General features: G+C 40.7%; 1 protein-coding gene across 1 annotated transcript in view; it reads right to left on the bottom strand.

Annotated features, from left to right (window-relative positions):
- The window catches only part of SPATA16 (spermatogenesis associated 16), a gene marked incomplete at both ends in the record, with an annotated part of 74,897 nt that overhangs the window by 17,370 nt on the left and 41,565 nt on the right, over positions 1-15,962 (bottom strand). The window contains 3 exons of the mRNA XM_084291810.1: positions 4,789-4,901; positions 5,114-5,260; positions 8,462-8,609. Of these exons, the coding sequence (XP_084147936.1) occupies positions 4,789-4,901; positions 5,114-5,260; positions 8,462-8,609 (408 nt within the window). The remainder of the gene's footprint in view (positions 1-4,788; positions 4,902-5,113; positions 5,261-8,461; positions 8,610-15,962) is intronic.

The raw sequence follows: 15,962 nt of genomic DNA, 5'->3' as shown, positions 1-15,962 counted from the left end.
ACTGAAAAGGGAAGGGGGGATAAAAGATGATGATAACAGAAGGACTATTGTGTATAAATAGGTACAAGTAATACCGGGGTGGCAATTAAGCTTCTTATAATTCAGGTCGAAGGTCTTCGGTGTGCTACAGCAAGAATAGAAATATAAGAAAGCCCAGCTAGTTCTAAGGTGGATTTTACTCAATTTATGATCAGGATATTATGTGACACAAGGATGTATAATAGGAGGTGATTTGACTTGAGGAGCTAGGAGAGCCGTTGTGGTCCTACCTTCTTATGAACTTCTGTTGACCCATCTGTAAGAGGGGAAACCAAGACCAACTTGCTTACAAACTATTTTTATCACTTGAAAAGTCCTTTTCTGTGGGTCTGACCTAGCAGTCGTTGGATACATTAGGAAGGAAAAGGATTTCTGTGATCTCTGATATGTGAAATTGTAAGTCTGACACAGTCTAGTTAGTATAGCAATAGAGCAAGGAAGAAAATGGAGCCCTGTCTCCAACTAATCATCAGTGTGTGAAAGCCAGATAGCTGTGTCTCCAGAGACAGCTGTGCACATTAAAATAAGGAGAAGCAATCAGTTAATGAGATAGAGAAAGAGGGCTCTTATCAACGTAAAATAGACAAACAACATTTTAGATACAGCAAAAGGTTTTTCCCTGCTATTCTTGAAATCCACCCAAAACATTTTGTGTAAGCATTGAGAAATAAGCATATTGAGTCATCAGCTGCGAAAGCAGGTAGAGATCCTCTCTCACCATGATGTGTCTGTTGGGGGCTTCTCCAATGATTAAGAATGTAAAAGCAAAAAGAAAACATTTTTTCCTTACTTGACTCCCCAGAAAAATATGAGAGTACATCACATAGCTATAGGAAACAAACTGGGCACCTGTGCCAACAGGCACTCTGTGGACATAGTGATACTATTTAAGTTTATATTAGGTTGGAAGTTAATAAATAAATAACAAACATCAGTTTTTGTTTTTGTTTTGTTTTAAAAAAGGGGTATTAGAGAAAGTTGAACATTGTCAGTGGTGGTCTTTCAGTGACAATGAAAAATGTAGAAAGAGACAGTAAATAACTGCTATCAGGAGAAAAAATTCCACAGGGAACTGAACCACATGATGAGAATTACATGAAGTATAGCAGAATTCAAGGGGCTACTAAGCTGAAGTAAAAACATAATAAAGTGGCCAAGCAATCAGATGAAGCTGAAACCAGCTCAGGAAGGTGCAGTGAAGGTTAAGTAAAGAGCAAACTTAAATGGAGACTTCAGTGAGAAAGAGTTGGCTCATTTAATAACGTGTCCCTTCATGTACTGAGAATTTTGGGATGGTAGCTCCACCTTTTTGCTTTAATCTGTTCTTAAAAAAAGGAGTCATCGCTTATGCCACTTCTATTTATAAAGTCGAATTCCTGAGTACCAGGAATGGTAAAGAAAAAGCAAAGCGAAGTGGCTGGTCAGCCTAGATTTAAAGCAACATCTGTCATATCCAACACATGTGGCATGCCTAACTATCATCTTTAACTGCACCACTTTGCAAAGGTCTGGGGTGTCTCAGTAGTTCTTGACGATTGTGGCATCTTTAGTGCTACTTTTCAGCTCAAAATCTGAATGAGGTTCTGCCTTGAAAACAGCTTGGTAGTGTATTGCAATAACAAGCAGGAAAATCCATCATCATGTTTCTTTAATGCCCTTGGTATGCTCCAGAAAATATGTATGCTGAAATCTGAATGTAGTAAACACTTTCCTTCTATTAAAAAATAGACATCAAAACAGTGAGATCTGTAAGTGTACGCATCATGCTGTGAATCATATGGTAGGTTTTGCTCACCTTTATGAGATGAGCAGTCTAATAAGCCCCTCTGGCCACTGTTTCTCCTGTAAAGTAGCATCATGTGCCACCGACACGGGACTACAGGAGGAGAAAGGCAAACTCGGTGCGCACAAAGCAGCAGAAATTACCCCAGTGAAATCACTTGATAGAATAACTACTTGTCATCACTGGTAATCTTGGTTGCAATAACAGTAGCTGAAAGTCTGACTGATACCTTTTTTTTAAGGCAAATAAAATAACCTTTCTGCCATGGCCTGTGTTTCTGGACACTTGAGGCTTGTGGGGTTTTACCACCTGCAGCAGACAGTACACAGGGACCAGACTGCTGTGTCCTCTCTCACTGCCCTTGTTTTGCAATACATAAATGTCCTTTTGAGTTAAATGGGACTGGCTGTTCTTTATGAAGATGAGAGGGCAAGTGAAAAATGCTCTGCTTTTTTTAATCATTAGCTTCATGTCCTACCAACAGTGGCGCGTGTACAAATCATATAATTAACTGTAAGCTGTGTAGCTGCAAAACTGAGGTGGCAGAACTGACTTATATTAAGTGTGTTGCCATTGCTTAATAAGCTCTGCTTCAGCACTGAGATGCTTCTGTGAAAAAAAATATCTGATTAGGACAAGCATTTTGGATTGCACATTTGCAAATGAAGAAGAGGGTAGAAAGGAATATTAAAAATAAACACATTCCCTTATTGTCTTAAAGTAAATTGTAATACTAATCCTTGTATCTGAGGTTTGTCTCGCAGAAGTTTTAAATTTAGTTTGTGTGACGGATAGCTGGTGGAATCATATTTCTAGCTTGAAGAAAATTTTGGAATACTCTCAAGGAAGCAAAAGTGGCTAAATCTCTGCCAGGTCCATAAAGAGATTTTAATCACCAGTAGCAGAGCAGTTCTGGCTTTGTGCCTATCTGCATTATCAGGTATAATTCGCTTTGTCATTTTACTCTTTGGGTCAGAGGTTCTGTCTTGCCCAGACTATTTCAGTGCTACGAAAACTAAAGGGATAGTGAATATGGTCCTACCAATAATGGATGTGGAATTGGCAGCTGTTTGTTCTAACTCAGTGATGATCTTTTCTGTCTTGGGGTTTTTCTCTTCTCTCTCCAAGCTCCCATGCTGGTGCCCTGGTGACTGGTTATAAATCTGTTGGAGCACGGTTCAGACCTATTACCCTGTTCTGCCTTGGGCAGACCTTGCCCGAACCACCTGGCTGCTATGCTGACCTCCTTGAAAAGAAGGCAAGCTTTCTGCTGGCTTGTGGTGCTGGGATTTCACCCTGTATTTTTGGGAACCTTCTTCTGTTTTCAGCAAGAATATTTAGATGTCTGAGGTGGCGTCCAGAGCTGGTAGAAAATATTACTGTGTAGGAGCAGTGTAAATTTATACAGCTAGTGGGGACTGGCTTGAGCAATCCCAGCATACCTCTCTGCTCTCATCTCTTACGAAAGTTTTTCTTTTCCCTATACCCTGGATGCCAGATACCATGTGTCTCTGTTCAAACCATGTGGTCCTGTTCCTCCAAATTCATTTATAGAATAGGATAGTTTTAGGGAATCTAAAACATATCACTTTTCAGATTTTTTCTCTTCCTGATATTCTTTAGAGACTGAATAACTGCAATACTGGCACCTCATATCTGAAAGCTCTACGTTATACCAAAAGAAAGAACTGTGAGGTCATAAACCACACAAATAGACAAACAAACCCTGGAGTTTTACAGGAGCTTTGATAAGGACCAGGGTTTTATTCTGTACCCAGTATCCAGTCCACTATTTTTGCATTCTTCTAGCTTTCTAGATGTTGAAGTGCAATGCACATGGCTATAGCAGATATTTCACTTCCCCAAAGATGCTTTTCCTGCCAGCCTGCACATCAATAACCCGGGTTTTTGGTCATCCAAGGGAAGCATCGTATGGCTTCAGGAAAGAATAAGAAAGAAGCACCTGTGTGATTCCTAGTGGATGTGTGCCCTCAGCCTGCTCCACCTGCCTCACACTGAAGAAGATGCTTTATGAGTGCCCATTTTGGCAAAGCACTAAGCACCTTTACCTCCCACTAAGCCTGTGAGTTCAAGCACTTACTGTTTCAGCAGCTGCTCTCCGAGAATAAAGGAGACATAGATCCCCCAAATATCTAGCTAATGTTTCTTCCTTGCTAGGAGTTGCTAAGTAGCAGTTTTTGTCAACCTCCTATCTGGTATCAAAGCCTAAGAATATAAATCCTGTGATTTGCTAAGACACCCCTGATGAGGAAATGGCTCCGATTCCTTCAACATACAGAAAACTAAAAAAACTGTTATTGCTAGGGAAAAAGCATTAACATTAGCATTTACAATCTGGGGAGGAGAGGCTTCTTCCACTTATTTTCAGGAGAATAATTTAAGAATTGAATTAAAACAGTCTAGTCTACATGCAAATTTGATTTTTGACCTTTTGTGCTAATCAAAAGCCATGGTGCTAAAAAGCTGTGTACATTATTGCAGAAAGTATGGACTAGAATTAACTAATATACCTTCAATATGTTTGCAACAGATTTGAAGGTTATTTCACATACTTTACTACATAGGGATCAGGATCTAAATCACTAGAAATACTTCAAGTAGCAATTATTAACTCTTGATGGAGAGCCTTGTGATAAGTGTAGAGTATTATGGGTATTAAATATACAGAGTAGTTTTGGTGGTTATGTGAAGTAGGGATATAATAGGCCATAAGGGTTTGAGAAAATTGTATGCAAAGTGATTTTAAACTGGGTACACTTAAACAATTACGGCTTCTTTTAAAAAGTACCTAAAACCCAACTGATCTCTATTCCTAGCACAATTAGCTGAGCATTTCTGGAGTATGAGCAAAATGACCTACCCACCAAAAAGCAAACATCTTTCACATGCACACTGACTTCTGCTGCCACACACATGAGAAAACATTAAGTGAAGTTTATACCCACTGTTAATTTGGTGCTTCTTATAAAATCCATGACTGGCACGATCTTTTTCCCAATGGTCTCCCAATGTCTTCTTGATTCTTCTTCAGTGATAGGACTGAAAGGTGCTTTCCGGTCTAAGAAATGAAATCACAAACTGTGCACTGTTTTTTCATGTACATTTTGCATAGAGGATCTATCAGGATGGTGGGTAAACTAGAGGATTCTGATGGAGTCAGAGATTCAGGCACAGATAAATGGGTCCTGAGAGATCTCTGGTCCCCCTCATTCAGCAAGGATTGAGGAGGTCACCCCTGAGCTATCACATCTATTAAGCAAGTTGGCGTACCTGAAAAGATTGGCAGTTTTCTACTTGACAGCTTTTCCAATATTTTTCCAATGTGTTTGTTTCTGAAGCCCAGAGTTAGTAAGTACTGCTGGGGAGGAGGAGAAGACCACTCAGTTGTCTGTGGCAAAATATGAAGTCCATAAGGATCTGGAATATGAAAATGAAAATAATTTCTGCTGTTACATTTCTTTTCAGTTGCAATAGATGCTACCTTTTTTTGGAGGAAGATACAGGAAGTCTAAGAAGGAATGAAATGTAATCCAAAAAGATTGCCAAAACAAAGGTGACCAAAAAAACCTATCCAGCTGTCAGTGGGTTTTGAAATTCTGGACTTTGCAACCTGTTCCATCAGCAGCTTAAATTTTGCTGATACATTGGATAAGACAGGTTCTTTCTGTTATTACTCTTTTCAGTGCTGATCATCCAATGCATTAATAATTCAACTCTTCATGAATGTAAGATCCTTTTTTTTAAAACTGTGAAACAAGCTGAAGTTCCCCAAATTTATGACGTTTGATTTTCTACAGCTGTGGGCTTTTACCATCACCGCCACCATAGTCCCAGGCTATGTTTGTGCTGTGGCTTGTCCAAAGTTTCTGATGCCCCTGCTGAAAAGCCAGCATATCTGGCTGCCCTGACCTGAGCGAGGACAGATGCTCAGAGAAATTGCATAAACCAGCTTTGCTTGGGGAACTAGACCAGCCCTTTCCTTCCTCTCCTTCCCCTGCAAAAAATAAACCTAGATTGAATGTCAGTGTCACTTTTCACAAAGGAGTGCTCTGTTTTCAGTGAGCTCTGCTTTTAAGATGCCAGGCTGCACGGTCACAGTGACAAATGGAGAACCCCCTTCAGAGCTCCCTGGACTTACTCGTACATAAATCAAAGCGAGTGGACCTGATATTTCCCTTGCAGCATGCTCGGCTTCTGATGGATTCTCAATTTTGAAACAAACTGCATTGTGCGCTTGTATTTAAATGTGTGTCTGCTTCTCTTCCTTGGCAATAAGGAAAACTTTGAAATCAATTCAGTCCTTGCATTATAGCAGAATGTGGACTAAAGTTGGATGAGTGATTGCTACGGAACGGGAAGGTTATTTAAAATAACATGTTCGTGATGTGCCTGGTATTTCAAACCCACTGTTAAAAGGGGGATTAGCTCATACTTGTAATTTCACCTATGTGAGATATGGACCTGCAGATTGAATGCTTGGTAGTACAACACCTACAATGGGTACAACTTGTTCCTTGTGAGTTGTTTATTTTGTTTTGTTGTTGTTGTTGTTTTTTGGTGGGTGACGTGGTTTGGGGATAGGTCTGGACAGATAAGCTGAGAAACCACTACTACTTCAGTTGACTTCAGGTAATACCCTCAGTTACCTCAGTGTTGAGGCCAAGAAAAGTTCTCTCTGAGAGGGTTTCCAGGACACAGAAGAGGGAGGTCAGGAGACTCCTGCCCGCATGAGGACCATCATGAAAACTGTGTGGCAGCCTCTGGGGCTCTCAGTCAGCACCTCCCACACACTGCAGTCTCTGAACCCTGACACCCATTTTTTTTTTTTCTTTCTTTCTTTCTTTTTTTTTTTTTCTTTTGTATTGCTTAGAAGCAGAAACACAATATACGCAATTATGATCTTGGCTATCCCATTTAATTCCTAGAAACTAGTGATTCCAGTGCCTGCACTCAGAGAAACTTGCATAGGATTGAAGCAATTCTTTTAACCTACCGATTTTTGTAAACGAACACCCTTGAGTGCAGACCTGGCTCTATTCAATCTGTTTTATAATTGATTGAAGTGCTATAGGACCAAGCCCTTTCATCCTTTCATTCTTTCCACCTTTTCTTTCTTGGTTAGGAGTGAGAAAATGCCTGGTGACACTTTCAGAAACATCCTGTAATTTATGAACACAACTGAATTTCAGTGCAACACTTGCACGCTTTTGCTGCTTATGTGCTTTTGAAAGTCTCACCCTTGCTATAAATTGAGGGAGTTATGTGAAATCTGAATTTATCTTTTTTTCAAATCAGATTCAGGGAGTTTTATTTTATGCTCCCTTTAAAGCCAATACTTTTGTCCCTGGAAACTCTCCACAAAGTCACATCAGCAAGTAAATGGTAGACAGGGACTTTACAACTTCCACGATAAATAAGTCCCATTTTTCCTCTTCAAAAAATCCCCAAATTACTGCCAGAAAACCAATGCATGGGTGCTCTGCAACTTGCAAAACACGATCTAGTTTTATACTGGTTTTCTAAAGGAAAATGAAATGAACAAGCCAAGTTTACTCGTGTTAAATATTTGCAGCTTTGTGTTAAAAACTTGGTTTCCCCAGTTCCCACTTGAATTCAGACAGATGTTCTGTTTCTCCCCAGAGGTGCAATGTGTGCTGTTCTGGAAGCCGTATTCTCCCGCAGAGTGGTGGGCTCAGCAGGTGCTGCTGTTGGCTCCGACCCTGCTGTAATTCTCGTGGGGAGCTGGCATATGGCAGCTCTTCGAACCGCCCCACGGGAAGCGGCCACGAGGAGTGAGCTACAGGTCTCGTTGGTGTGATGAAGACAGAGACCACCCAGAATTTGACCTGGGAAATGTACATTTCCTCTTATGTTTCTCAACCACCAACTGAGCCAAGTTTTATCAGAGTAAACTGTGTTCCAAGTCACCAGGTTAACAGTGTAGGAAATGCCTTTTATCCCCCTGCCTCTTCTCTGGCGAAATGTCATGCCCATTCCTCTTGAAATAAAGCTGTGGTCACCAGAATTTAAATGTCTGTTTACTCCAGGAGATGCTACTTGACTTCAGTCCTCCGGGAGACAACAGGCCCCTCGAAGCCCATGTTAACGCTGGATACTATTTGTCTTCAACAGCCCAAAGGAAACCTATTCCCATCCCTGCAGCTGAAACACTCCCAAAGGTGACAATCCCTCCACTAGTGCTCACAGAAAGGTGGATATTTTTGGAAAACAAAGGGCCTGCTTCGGGGCCAGTTACTGATGGGAAGCCAGAGAGATGGGAATGAACCTGGGCCTCGCTGTTGCCACAAGACACTGCAAAAGTGCCTCTGAACAAAAGAGCTCTTGCAATAATGAAATTCAACAACTGGAACACGAGGCTTCGTGGATAAAAATAGTCTTTGTGGGGATTTACAGTGTAAAGTCTGTGCTTTGCCTAAGTACTGATTTGATTACCTAAATCATGTACAATCATACAGCAAATCTCAGAAGTTAATTTTCCCCCACAGAAGTGCAGACATTTAAAGACTCAAGCTCCAGACTCTCTCAAGCTCCTTTTAAGTCAGCCACACACAGGCAAACAGTATGCAGTGCTTAACAGCATATGAAATCTGCTCTTACCTGTATATATGTGCTCCACATAGTCAGGGTGCTTTTTAGCAAATGTGTCCTTTATCTTGTCAGTTTTGTCAACCTTGACTTTTGTCACAAATGGTGTGTACATGACCGAAAAAGATTCTTCTCTAGTGATGGCTTCTTCAATCATAGCCTAAAGTGAAAGAAATGATATGTTTCATGTTGGTTAATGGCTAGTTAAAGAAAAAAAAAAAAAAAAAAAAGAAAGGAAAATAATTACTTTCACAGATGATATTTTGCCTTTAATAATTGCACAGTCATGCAAAGATAACATATTTTGGTCTTGAATATTAATTAGAAGAGAATTTAAATTAGTTCCAGAAAACACTGCCTATCTATACTCAGAAAATCAATTTAATGGAGAAAGAACATTTGTAAACAGTTTTCAGAGCAGCAAGCCTATGTCTTCAATGAGGAGAAAAGTATTAGATAAATTATCTTTTAGATGAAAAGAAAAAGTGATTCTATGCTCTCTGAAGGTCACATCTTTCATCTGAGGGTTTTATTCAGTCCTTGGGAGCTGGTTAAACAATACTAAGCATTCATATTACCCCTTGGGTTGGCATGAATCAAACACTGTGTCTATACGGAATATTAGTCTTAAAATATTGCATTCAAACACCATTTGCATTAAGAGTAAAATTCACTCCTGTGCGGAGGGCAACACGAAGCTTATGAACCTTGTCATCCCTTAAAAATGACTCAAATGATGCATTGTGCTGGCTTTATGCGGGGACATGGATTTCACACTCAGTGGACCCCAATGAACTGGTGTTGGAGCTCCCTGGAGGAGCCACCAGCCTGGAAACTTGGTGCTTTCTATCGATCAGTGCAAGTGAGGTTCAGCTGTGATTCCTCCTGGGTTGGGGTTTCTGTAAGACCACATTGAGCTCTGCTTTGGCTGTGTCTGTTGCTAACAAAGATCTAGTCTTCCTGACATGGACAGTCCTTTCTGGAAACTGGAAAAGCTGTAAGACTTAGTTATTTTGTCTCAGCAAAAGCATGAATGGGGTTAATAGAGACAATAATAACACAAGTTTAACAGAGGTGATCAGAAAAAGATGAGAGGAGATGTGTGTACATGGCACTAAGGACCATGCTTTAGTGATGGTCTTAAAAGTCTTTAACAACCTAAATGATTCAATGATTCTGTGATAATATATATCTCTCTATATATATCTTTAACAAAGTGTATGGATCTCCCAGATTGCAGAAATTATCAGAATGGGATTAATTTGGTGTTTTATTGACAAGTCCTCTCTTGTTCCTTTGTTTTGTTGTGTATTCTGGCTAGTTTGGCAGCCATTTTCTGATCTGGATGAATATGAGTGTGTGAATGCGATTTTGGGTGCATCCATACATTTCAGACATAAAATATATGGAGTGAGGCAGTGAGATGAAACTTTGAGTGGTTGGGCCAGACAAGGTCTGTATTCTGCAGGATTTGGGGAATATTTTTACTGGTATTTGTCTGCAAACTTCACTTTTGCCTCTGTCACCCTCAAGAACAGTTCAAAGTCACACCTATAATGTCTTTGCATTACCGTGTACCCATGGCTGCTCTGTGCCGCATGCAAATACTGACTAGCTCAGAGGGCAGTAATGGCAAAATGTCAGCCAAAGGGAAAAAAAAAAAATAGATCTGCAGTTTCTGGTCAATACTGCTACTGAAGGTATTATTATTACCCAAGAGCATAATACCCTGGACATAAGACCCTGGACATAGATGCTATTTGTTTTATTATCCTCTTGGATTTTTATGGGCTAAAGACTTTAAGGATATAAAACTTTAGCCCATAAAAACTTTGGAGCAGAAAACTTTATATGATGAAATCCCTACGGACTTTGCTCCTTAAGCCTTTATGCACTGAAGTCCGTACCTGTGGATGAGTATCTGGCAATGTGTCCAGGAAACGGTACTGCCTGTAGAACATTGTCTGTCATACTGCACACAGTGAAGTTACTCAAGGTGCAGCCAAACTTTGGAGATACTTGCAAGGGTTCCAATGGGCTTTGAACAGAGTCCTTGGAAAGAGGATAGGACAACTGTTTTTTCCCATTTGCATGTGTTTTGGTGTCTTTCCACGTGAAGGAAAGGGCCATCTCTGTGATGTCCCCTCAGATACATCAGGGAGAACTTTGCTGTTCTGGCCATGTGGTGGTGAAGTGCCAGGCTCTTTTTTAAGAATGGTGACAGCAGGTAAACTGATAAAGATGATAAAGAAAGATAATTTTTTTTTGGCATATCTTGCAAGTGGAATCTGCAGTGATATCTCATCACATGGTGTTACACTCCAGACTTAACTCCAGCAGGGTCAGAAAAAATAAAGGCCTTGAGAAGACATTAAACCAGAAGGAGCTCCTCTCACAACGTTCAGTAATGGAAGGACTATGCTCGACATGAGTCCACCAAATGTGCTGGTTTACCTCAGCAGTGGACAGCATCTATTGCTTCAGTGAAGATGCAAGAAGTCTCTTCAGAAGACACTGCAGAATAATCTGATGATAGGGAAGATTTCTTTTTGTACTTGCGGGACTGACTCACTCTCTGTTATGTCAGGAGGTTTATATCCCTGTTTTGGAAGTGTGGGGAATCAGAGAACTTCTGCTGAGAAACCATCTGGAGACAAAGTGTCTCAAGGAGTATTTATATTGTCAGCACTTCTATTAAAATACCAGTTAATTCTTTCATGAAACAGAAGCATTCACAAGGTTTGAGGGATGAATATTGCTATCATGAGATTAAAGAGTCAGAAGACATTCCTAAAGAAAAAAAAATATTGCTTTGAGCAAGAGTTTAAGCGTATATTTGACCCAACATCACATAGCCCTCTTCTCTGAGCACTTGGTTCTGCAATATCCTTATACTCTACCGTATTTAGTAATGTTAAATTTCACAGACCTTTTAATAAAAGCTAAGCTTTAGCCTAAACAATCTTATATTGTCCCTTCAATACCCACTAAAATTCTCTTAAGAGCTCATAACACAAATAGGTAGATGCATAAGAAACAATGCTTTCCCATGCCAATCCTTGTGATTGCAAATGATGTAACTACTTCAACACTTTTATGAAGCTTTTGCCATTTTGCCTGCTTAGAGCAGACAAAGCATAGAAAAAGAGAAATGGCACTGTAGCAGCAAATTCTTTGTAACAGTGACAGTAGCTGTCTCTGCTACAGTCCCTAACCTTAATCCTCTTTAAATACAGAAAGGTTTAATTTGGAAAATCCAATTATCTTGACATCTAGAATTAACCAAAAATTTAGATATCTTTCTAGTGCCTTATCTTGCAGCTGCAGTGCATACTCTGCTACTGTCTCATTTACATTACAGCAGGAATTGATGCTTTTATTGATGATTTTTATTAATGCAATGATATCAGTCAGGGTAAAGCCATTAGCCTCTTCTACGAACTGCTTCCACTCTTAGGCTGGTAGTTAGAATTATGGGTGCACTGTGGTGCAACCTATGTGCTTTTCTCTATATCTTTCCAACCATAAAGCAGTATCTGGCAGCCCTGCCACTAAGTCTGTTGCTGTTGTGATATGAATATCTTCTCACCAGCATGATCTTCTTACATTAGTATTTTTTTTTTTTCTGTGGGAAAAATAAGTAAAGGGAATGCCAGAGCATATCCCTTTTCTCGATATGTTTATGGTATGAATAAATCATGTATTATACAATAGATGAGAACTTTCTGCTTATCTGCCATGTAATGCCTCCCCATTAATGTAGGTCACATCAAATATCAGCTTATTTAGGTTCTTAAGTTATTAACGTATTTAAGTCTCTGTGAGCTATTTTGCATGCAGTACATTCTGAAAGTGGATTTGCAGAGTGCCACAGCCATAGCCCTGTGTATGCTGCCAAGGTCTGAAAGGCAGAGGCAGACGTATTGCAGATGGGTTACCTTAGGCTTCATGATCTGTTTGATTTTCCAGTAAGTATCTCTTTATGTTTTGAGAGAGAAGAAATCCATGCTTTATATCCTTCTAAAGAGATCATTGCTCATTAAGGAAATATCCCAGAACACATAAAGTATGGAAAAAGCTGGAGGCTGCCGTTTAAAACTCCTTGTCCGTGATGTGGGCAGGTGGGAAATCAGGGACTGAGCATGAATGTGGAAATACAACTCCAGTTTGAGGAAGATCTCTGACCATGAGCCTGTCCGATCTCAGAACCTAACACACGCGAAGTGCCGCAGGAGTCCTCAGCTCTTATATCGCTTACCACCAGCTGGAGCTCTTAAATTTTCATCTCAGCATAGGGGTAAATGTGAAGGATTTCAGTTTTTCTTTGCTATGGTGGGGAGCCCAGAGAAACAGAGCTGATATTTACTTTACCAGGCTGATCCAGATGCTGACAAGGCGAGCCCCTGTTACTGCCCGAATGATGGTTTGTTGCCACCCATGGCTATCTCGCCTGTCCGCACCGGGAGCTCCAGCTCTGAGCCTCCCTGCAGAGCTGGCAGCTGGCCTGGGCGATGTGCCCCTGCTCCAGCTGGGGTGCTCCGGGTGGAGGCAGAGCAAGGCCAGCAGAGCGAGCCCTTTGATAGTCAGCACGAGCGATGTCCAGCACAGGCAGCATTCGGCCAGCCAGCTAGCTGCTGTGCAGACACGCTTCCTTGGCATGATGGCACAGGCAGACACAAGTCTGCAATGGGGCAGCGGGGTAGTGGATGTGAAAATCAAAGAACAGCCCCTGTGGAGGTGCCTGTTATCCTCTACATGAAGCTATTGGACAAAACCACAGCTTTTATACAGCTTTGTTAATACTGTCCCTTTCTTCAGGATAAGAGAGTTTTCATGGTGAGAGATACCCTGATTCCAATTAGGTGGCTCACTGCCCCTGTGCTCGGAGCAGCAGAACTGCTTGTCCAGTGCCAGGAGAAGCCATTCACCAGCTTCTTGTGGCTCCTGCTTTATCACGAATGGGTCACAGTTTAGCCAGCAGCTTTCTGTGTGAAGGGGTTTTGAACAGCTTTTGTAGCCTGGACTCAGGGAGACTTTAACTGAGACAGGCAGACCTGAAGGTTGAGCATCACCGAGAGCTTTATGCGAATGCAATTGGAGGCATGGGCTAACACCTGGTTGCTGCATTGATCCAGTGATTCACGCATGTGCTTGAGAGCTAGGGATTGGTCCTGGCAAGAAAACACTCCTGGGAGAAGTGGGGGTATTTGCTGTAGGGGCTTTCCAGGGCTTTTAGCAAAAGAAAAGGGAAAAAAAGAGAAATGGAAAGGAAAGAAAAAGGAAACCAAAATACAAAAACTAGCAGAAGGAGATGTCAATCCTTCCTAGCACTGAGCTCAACATCTTTTGGGAACTTGACTTAAATTTGAAGAGATGAATCAGACAGCCAGAGATGGTGACTGATGTGGTTAGCCTGTAAAATGGACAGCACTGTTCAAAGGGGCAGCGAAAAATCATGCTTGAGTCATCGCAATGGCAAACTACTTTATGTGGCTGAATGGCTGCTAATTTAGTAGAAGACAAGTTGGCTGTATATAGAGATGTTTCTGAAAAGTGACTTTATCTCTTTTTGTGTGATGTCCTCTGTAGTTCTTCAAGAGCAGGTGCACAAATGGAAAGCCACATAACCAATAATGATCCTGGGAACAGCACAAACTCCTGTATGTAGCTTCATTTCCCCAAAGAAAGGAGATGGGGTAAAAAGAAAGGGAAGAGGATAATGAAAGTGTAACTTCTTAAGGACCTGTGGAACCTGAAGGAACAATAAGGGCCTGAGAACAGCTCAAAATGGTTGGTTTTCTACGCTGATTTCTCAGGTTTCTTTTGTAAATCTTAAGGTCTGCTTTGCAACCCAGGAAAAACTAGAATGAATAGAGAATTGTGTTTGTCAGATATGCACACTACTTTTGAGCTGCCCAGTGGGTTTTTTAAATGGCACAGAGCTTTGTTGGCTAGGTTGTTCTTGCTGAATATCTCTGAGGCACAATTTCTGGCCCTCTGTTAATAGTTAAAGCTCTAATTGGTTGATATTTTGCTTCATATTGGGATTTCAACAGCTACCAACTACGAGCAAGGTATGTACTTCCTATTACATTCAGCTGGTATTAAATAAATCCACCTTTCCTGAAATTAGAGACAATTAATCTATCTGTTTTAATAATTGTGACATTTAAACTAGTAAATTCTCTCAGCTTGTAAATATAAGTATGATTCAAGCAACAGTTATTCTACCTTCAATGATCTGGCACTAGAAAAATAGAAGTAGGTAGGAAATATATGGAGGTAGATATTATTAAAGAAGAAAGAATACAAGAAAAATGTTAAATTCCTTGGTTTTATACAGGCACAATTGTTCCTGGAATGGAAATATCAGCAATAACAAAAGCAATAGAAAGCTCTCAAATCTGTATCAACATGATAGAAACTCTCTCTTCTGTTATTTGCCTTATCAATCTAGTTTTCAATTACTCCATATTTTAACTTGTGTACCTAAGAGTAGAATGAAGCTGCTTTTTACAGCTTGGGAGTTATGTCTTACAAACAGCATGTTTGAAAGCCAGAAAGGCTTTAATCCCTGCAATGGCATACATAGGATGAAGCCCTTTCTTCCCTGAAAAATACTAACAATTTTAGTTTTAGCAGGTTGATTAAGCTATGAGACAAAGAGAACACAGGGAATCCATGAAAGTGGTCAGTAGATGCACTTGGATCATCTGGATACCAGTGCAGCATCTTAAGAATAAACTGATTTTTCTGTTTATGGGCCAAAATATTTTTATTTTTTTATTCTTTTTCTTCTTCTGATGTGCTATACGAAGAAAATCATTACATCCTGATTTTCCGCCAGAAAATGTCAAGCTCAGTGATTCAAGACAAGCGTTGTCCTTCAAAACGGCCACTGATACAGAAGAGGGAGGATCAGTTGTTTTTTATAAAGAGAAATGTTATAATGAGAAAATTAAAATTAATTCATAAAGCAGCAAAAACCTGCACAAACCTCTGAGACAATAAGGATTTACAGATATTAGACGCTTAATTCTGCCTGTATACATCATAGTCATTGAACTCAGTGGGATTTTGCCCCAGATTTGATTTAAAGAAGGGACTTTTCTGCAGTGAAATGTGGCACAGCGTGATCTGCTGAGATAGCCTCAAGAATGAATGAAAAAGGCATATTCTCAGTGATATGATGGCCAGGCTGCCCAGAGAGGCTGCCTGTCAGCTCCTATCAGTCATCCCAGTAGCAGGACTGCAAAACATCCGTGCCTTTGCCAGCCTGGAAACCTGATGCTGCATCGCAGACATGGGTCAAGCATGAGCATGCAGGATGGCTCATGGGCCTCATCACCGGCTGAGGCTGCGGAGGACGTTCTGGCTGCTGAGAGCTTTCTTCTTTTAATGTTCTTGCCTGGGATTGTCACCCTGCAAGGTGTGAGATAAAGCTGAGCTCTAAAGAAGTTGACAGCGTTCATCGCTGCAGTGTAGGTGTTCAGCCACCCTGCAGGGCTGGGTG

This window comes from Netta rufina, assembly GCF_964035555.1.
Source record: "Netta rufina genome assembly, chromosome: 9".
Classification (NCBI taxonomy): domain Eukaryota; kingdom Metazoa; phylum Chordata; class Aves; order Anseriformes; family Anatidae; genus Netta; species Netta rufina.
This window is presented reverse-complemented; position numbering and strand designations above follow the sequence as displayed.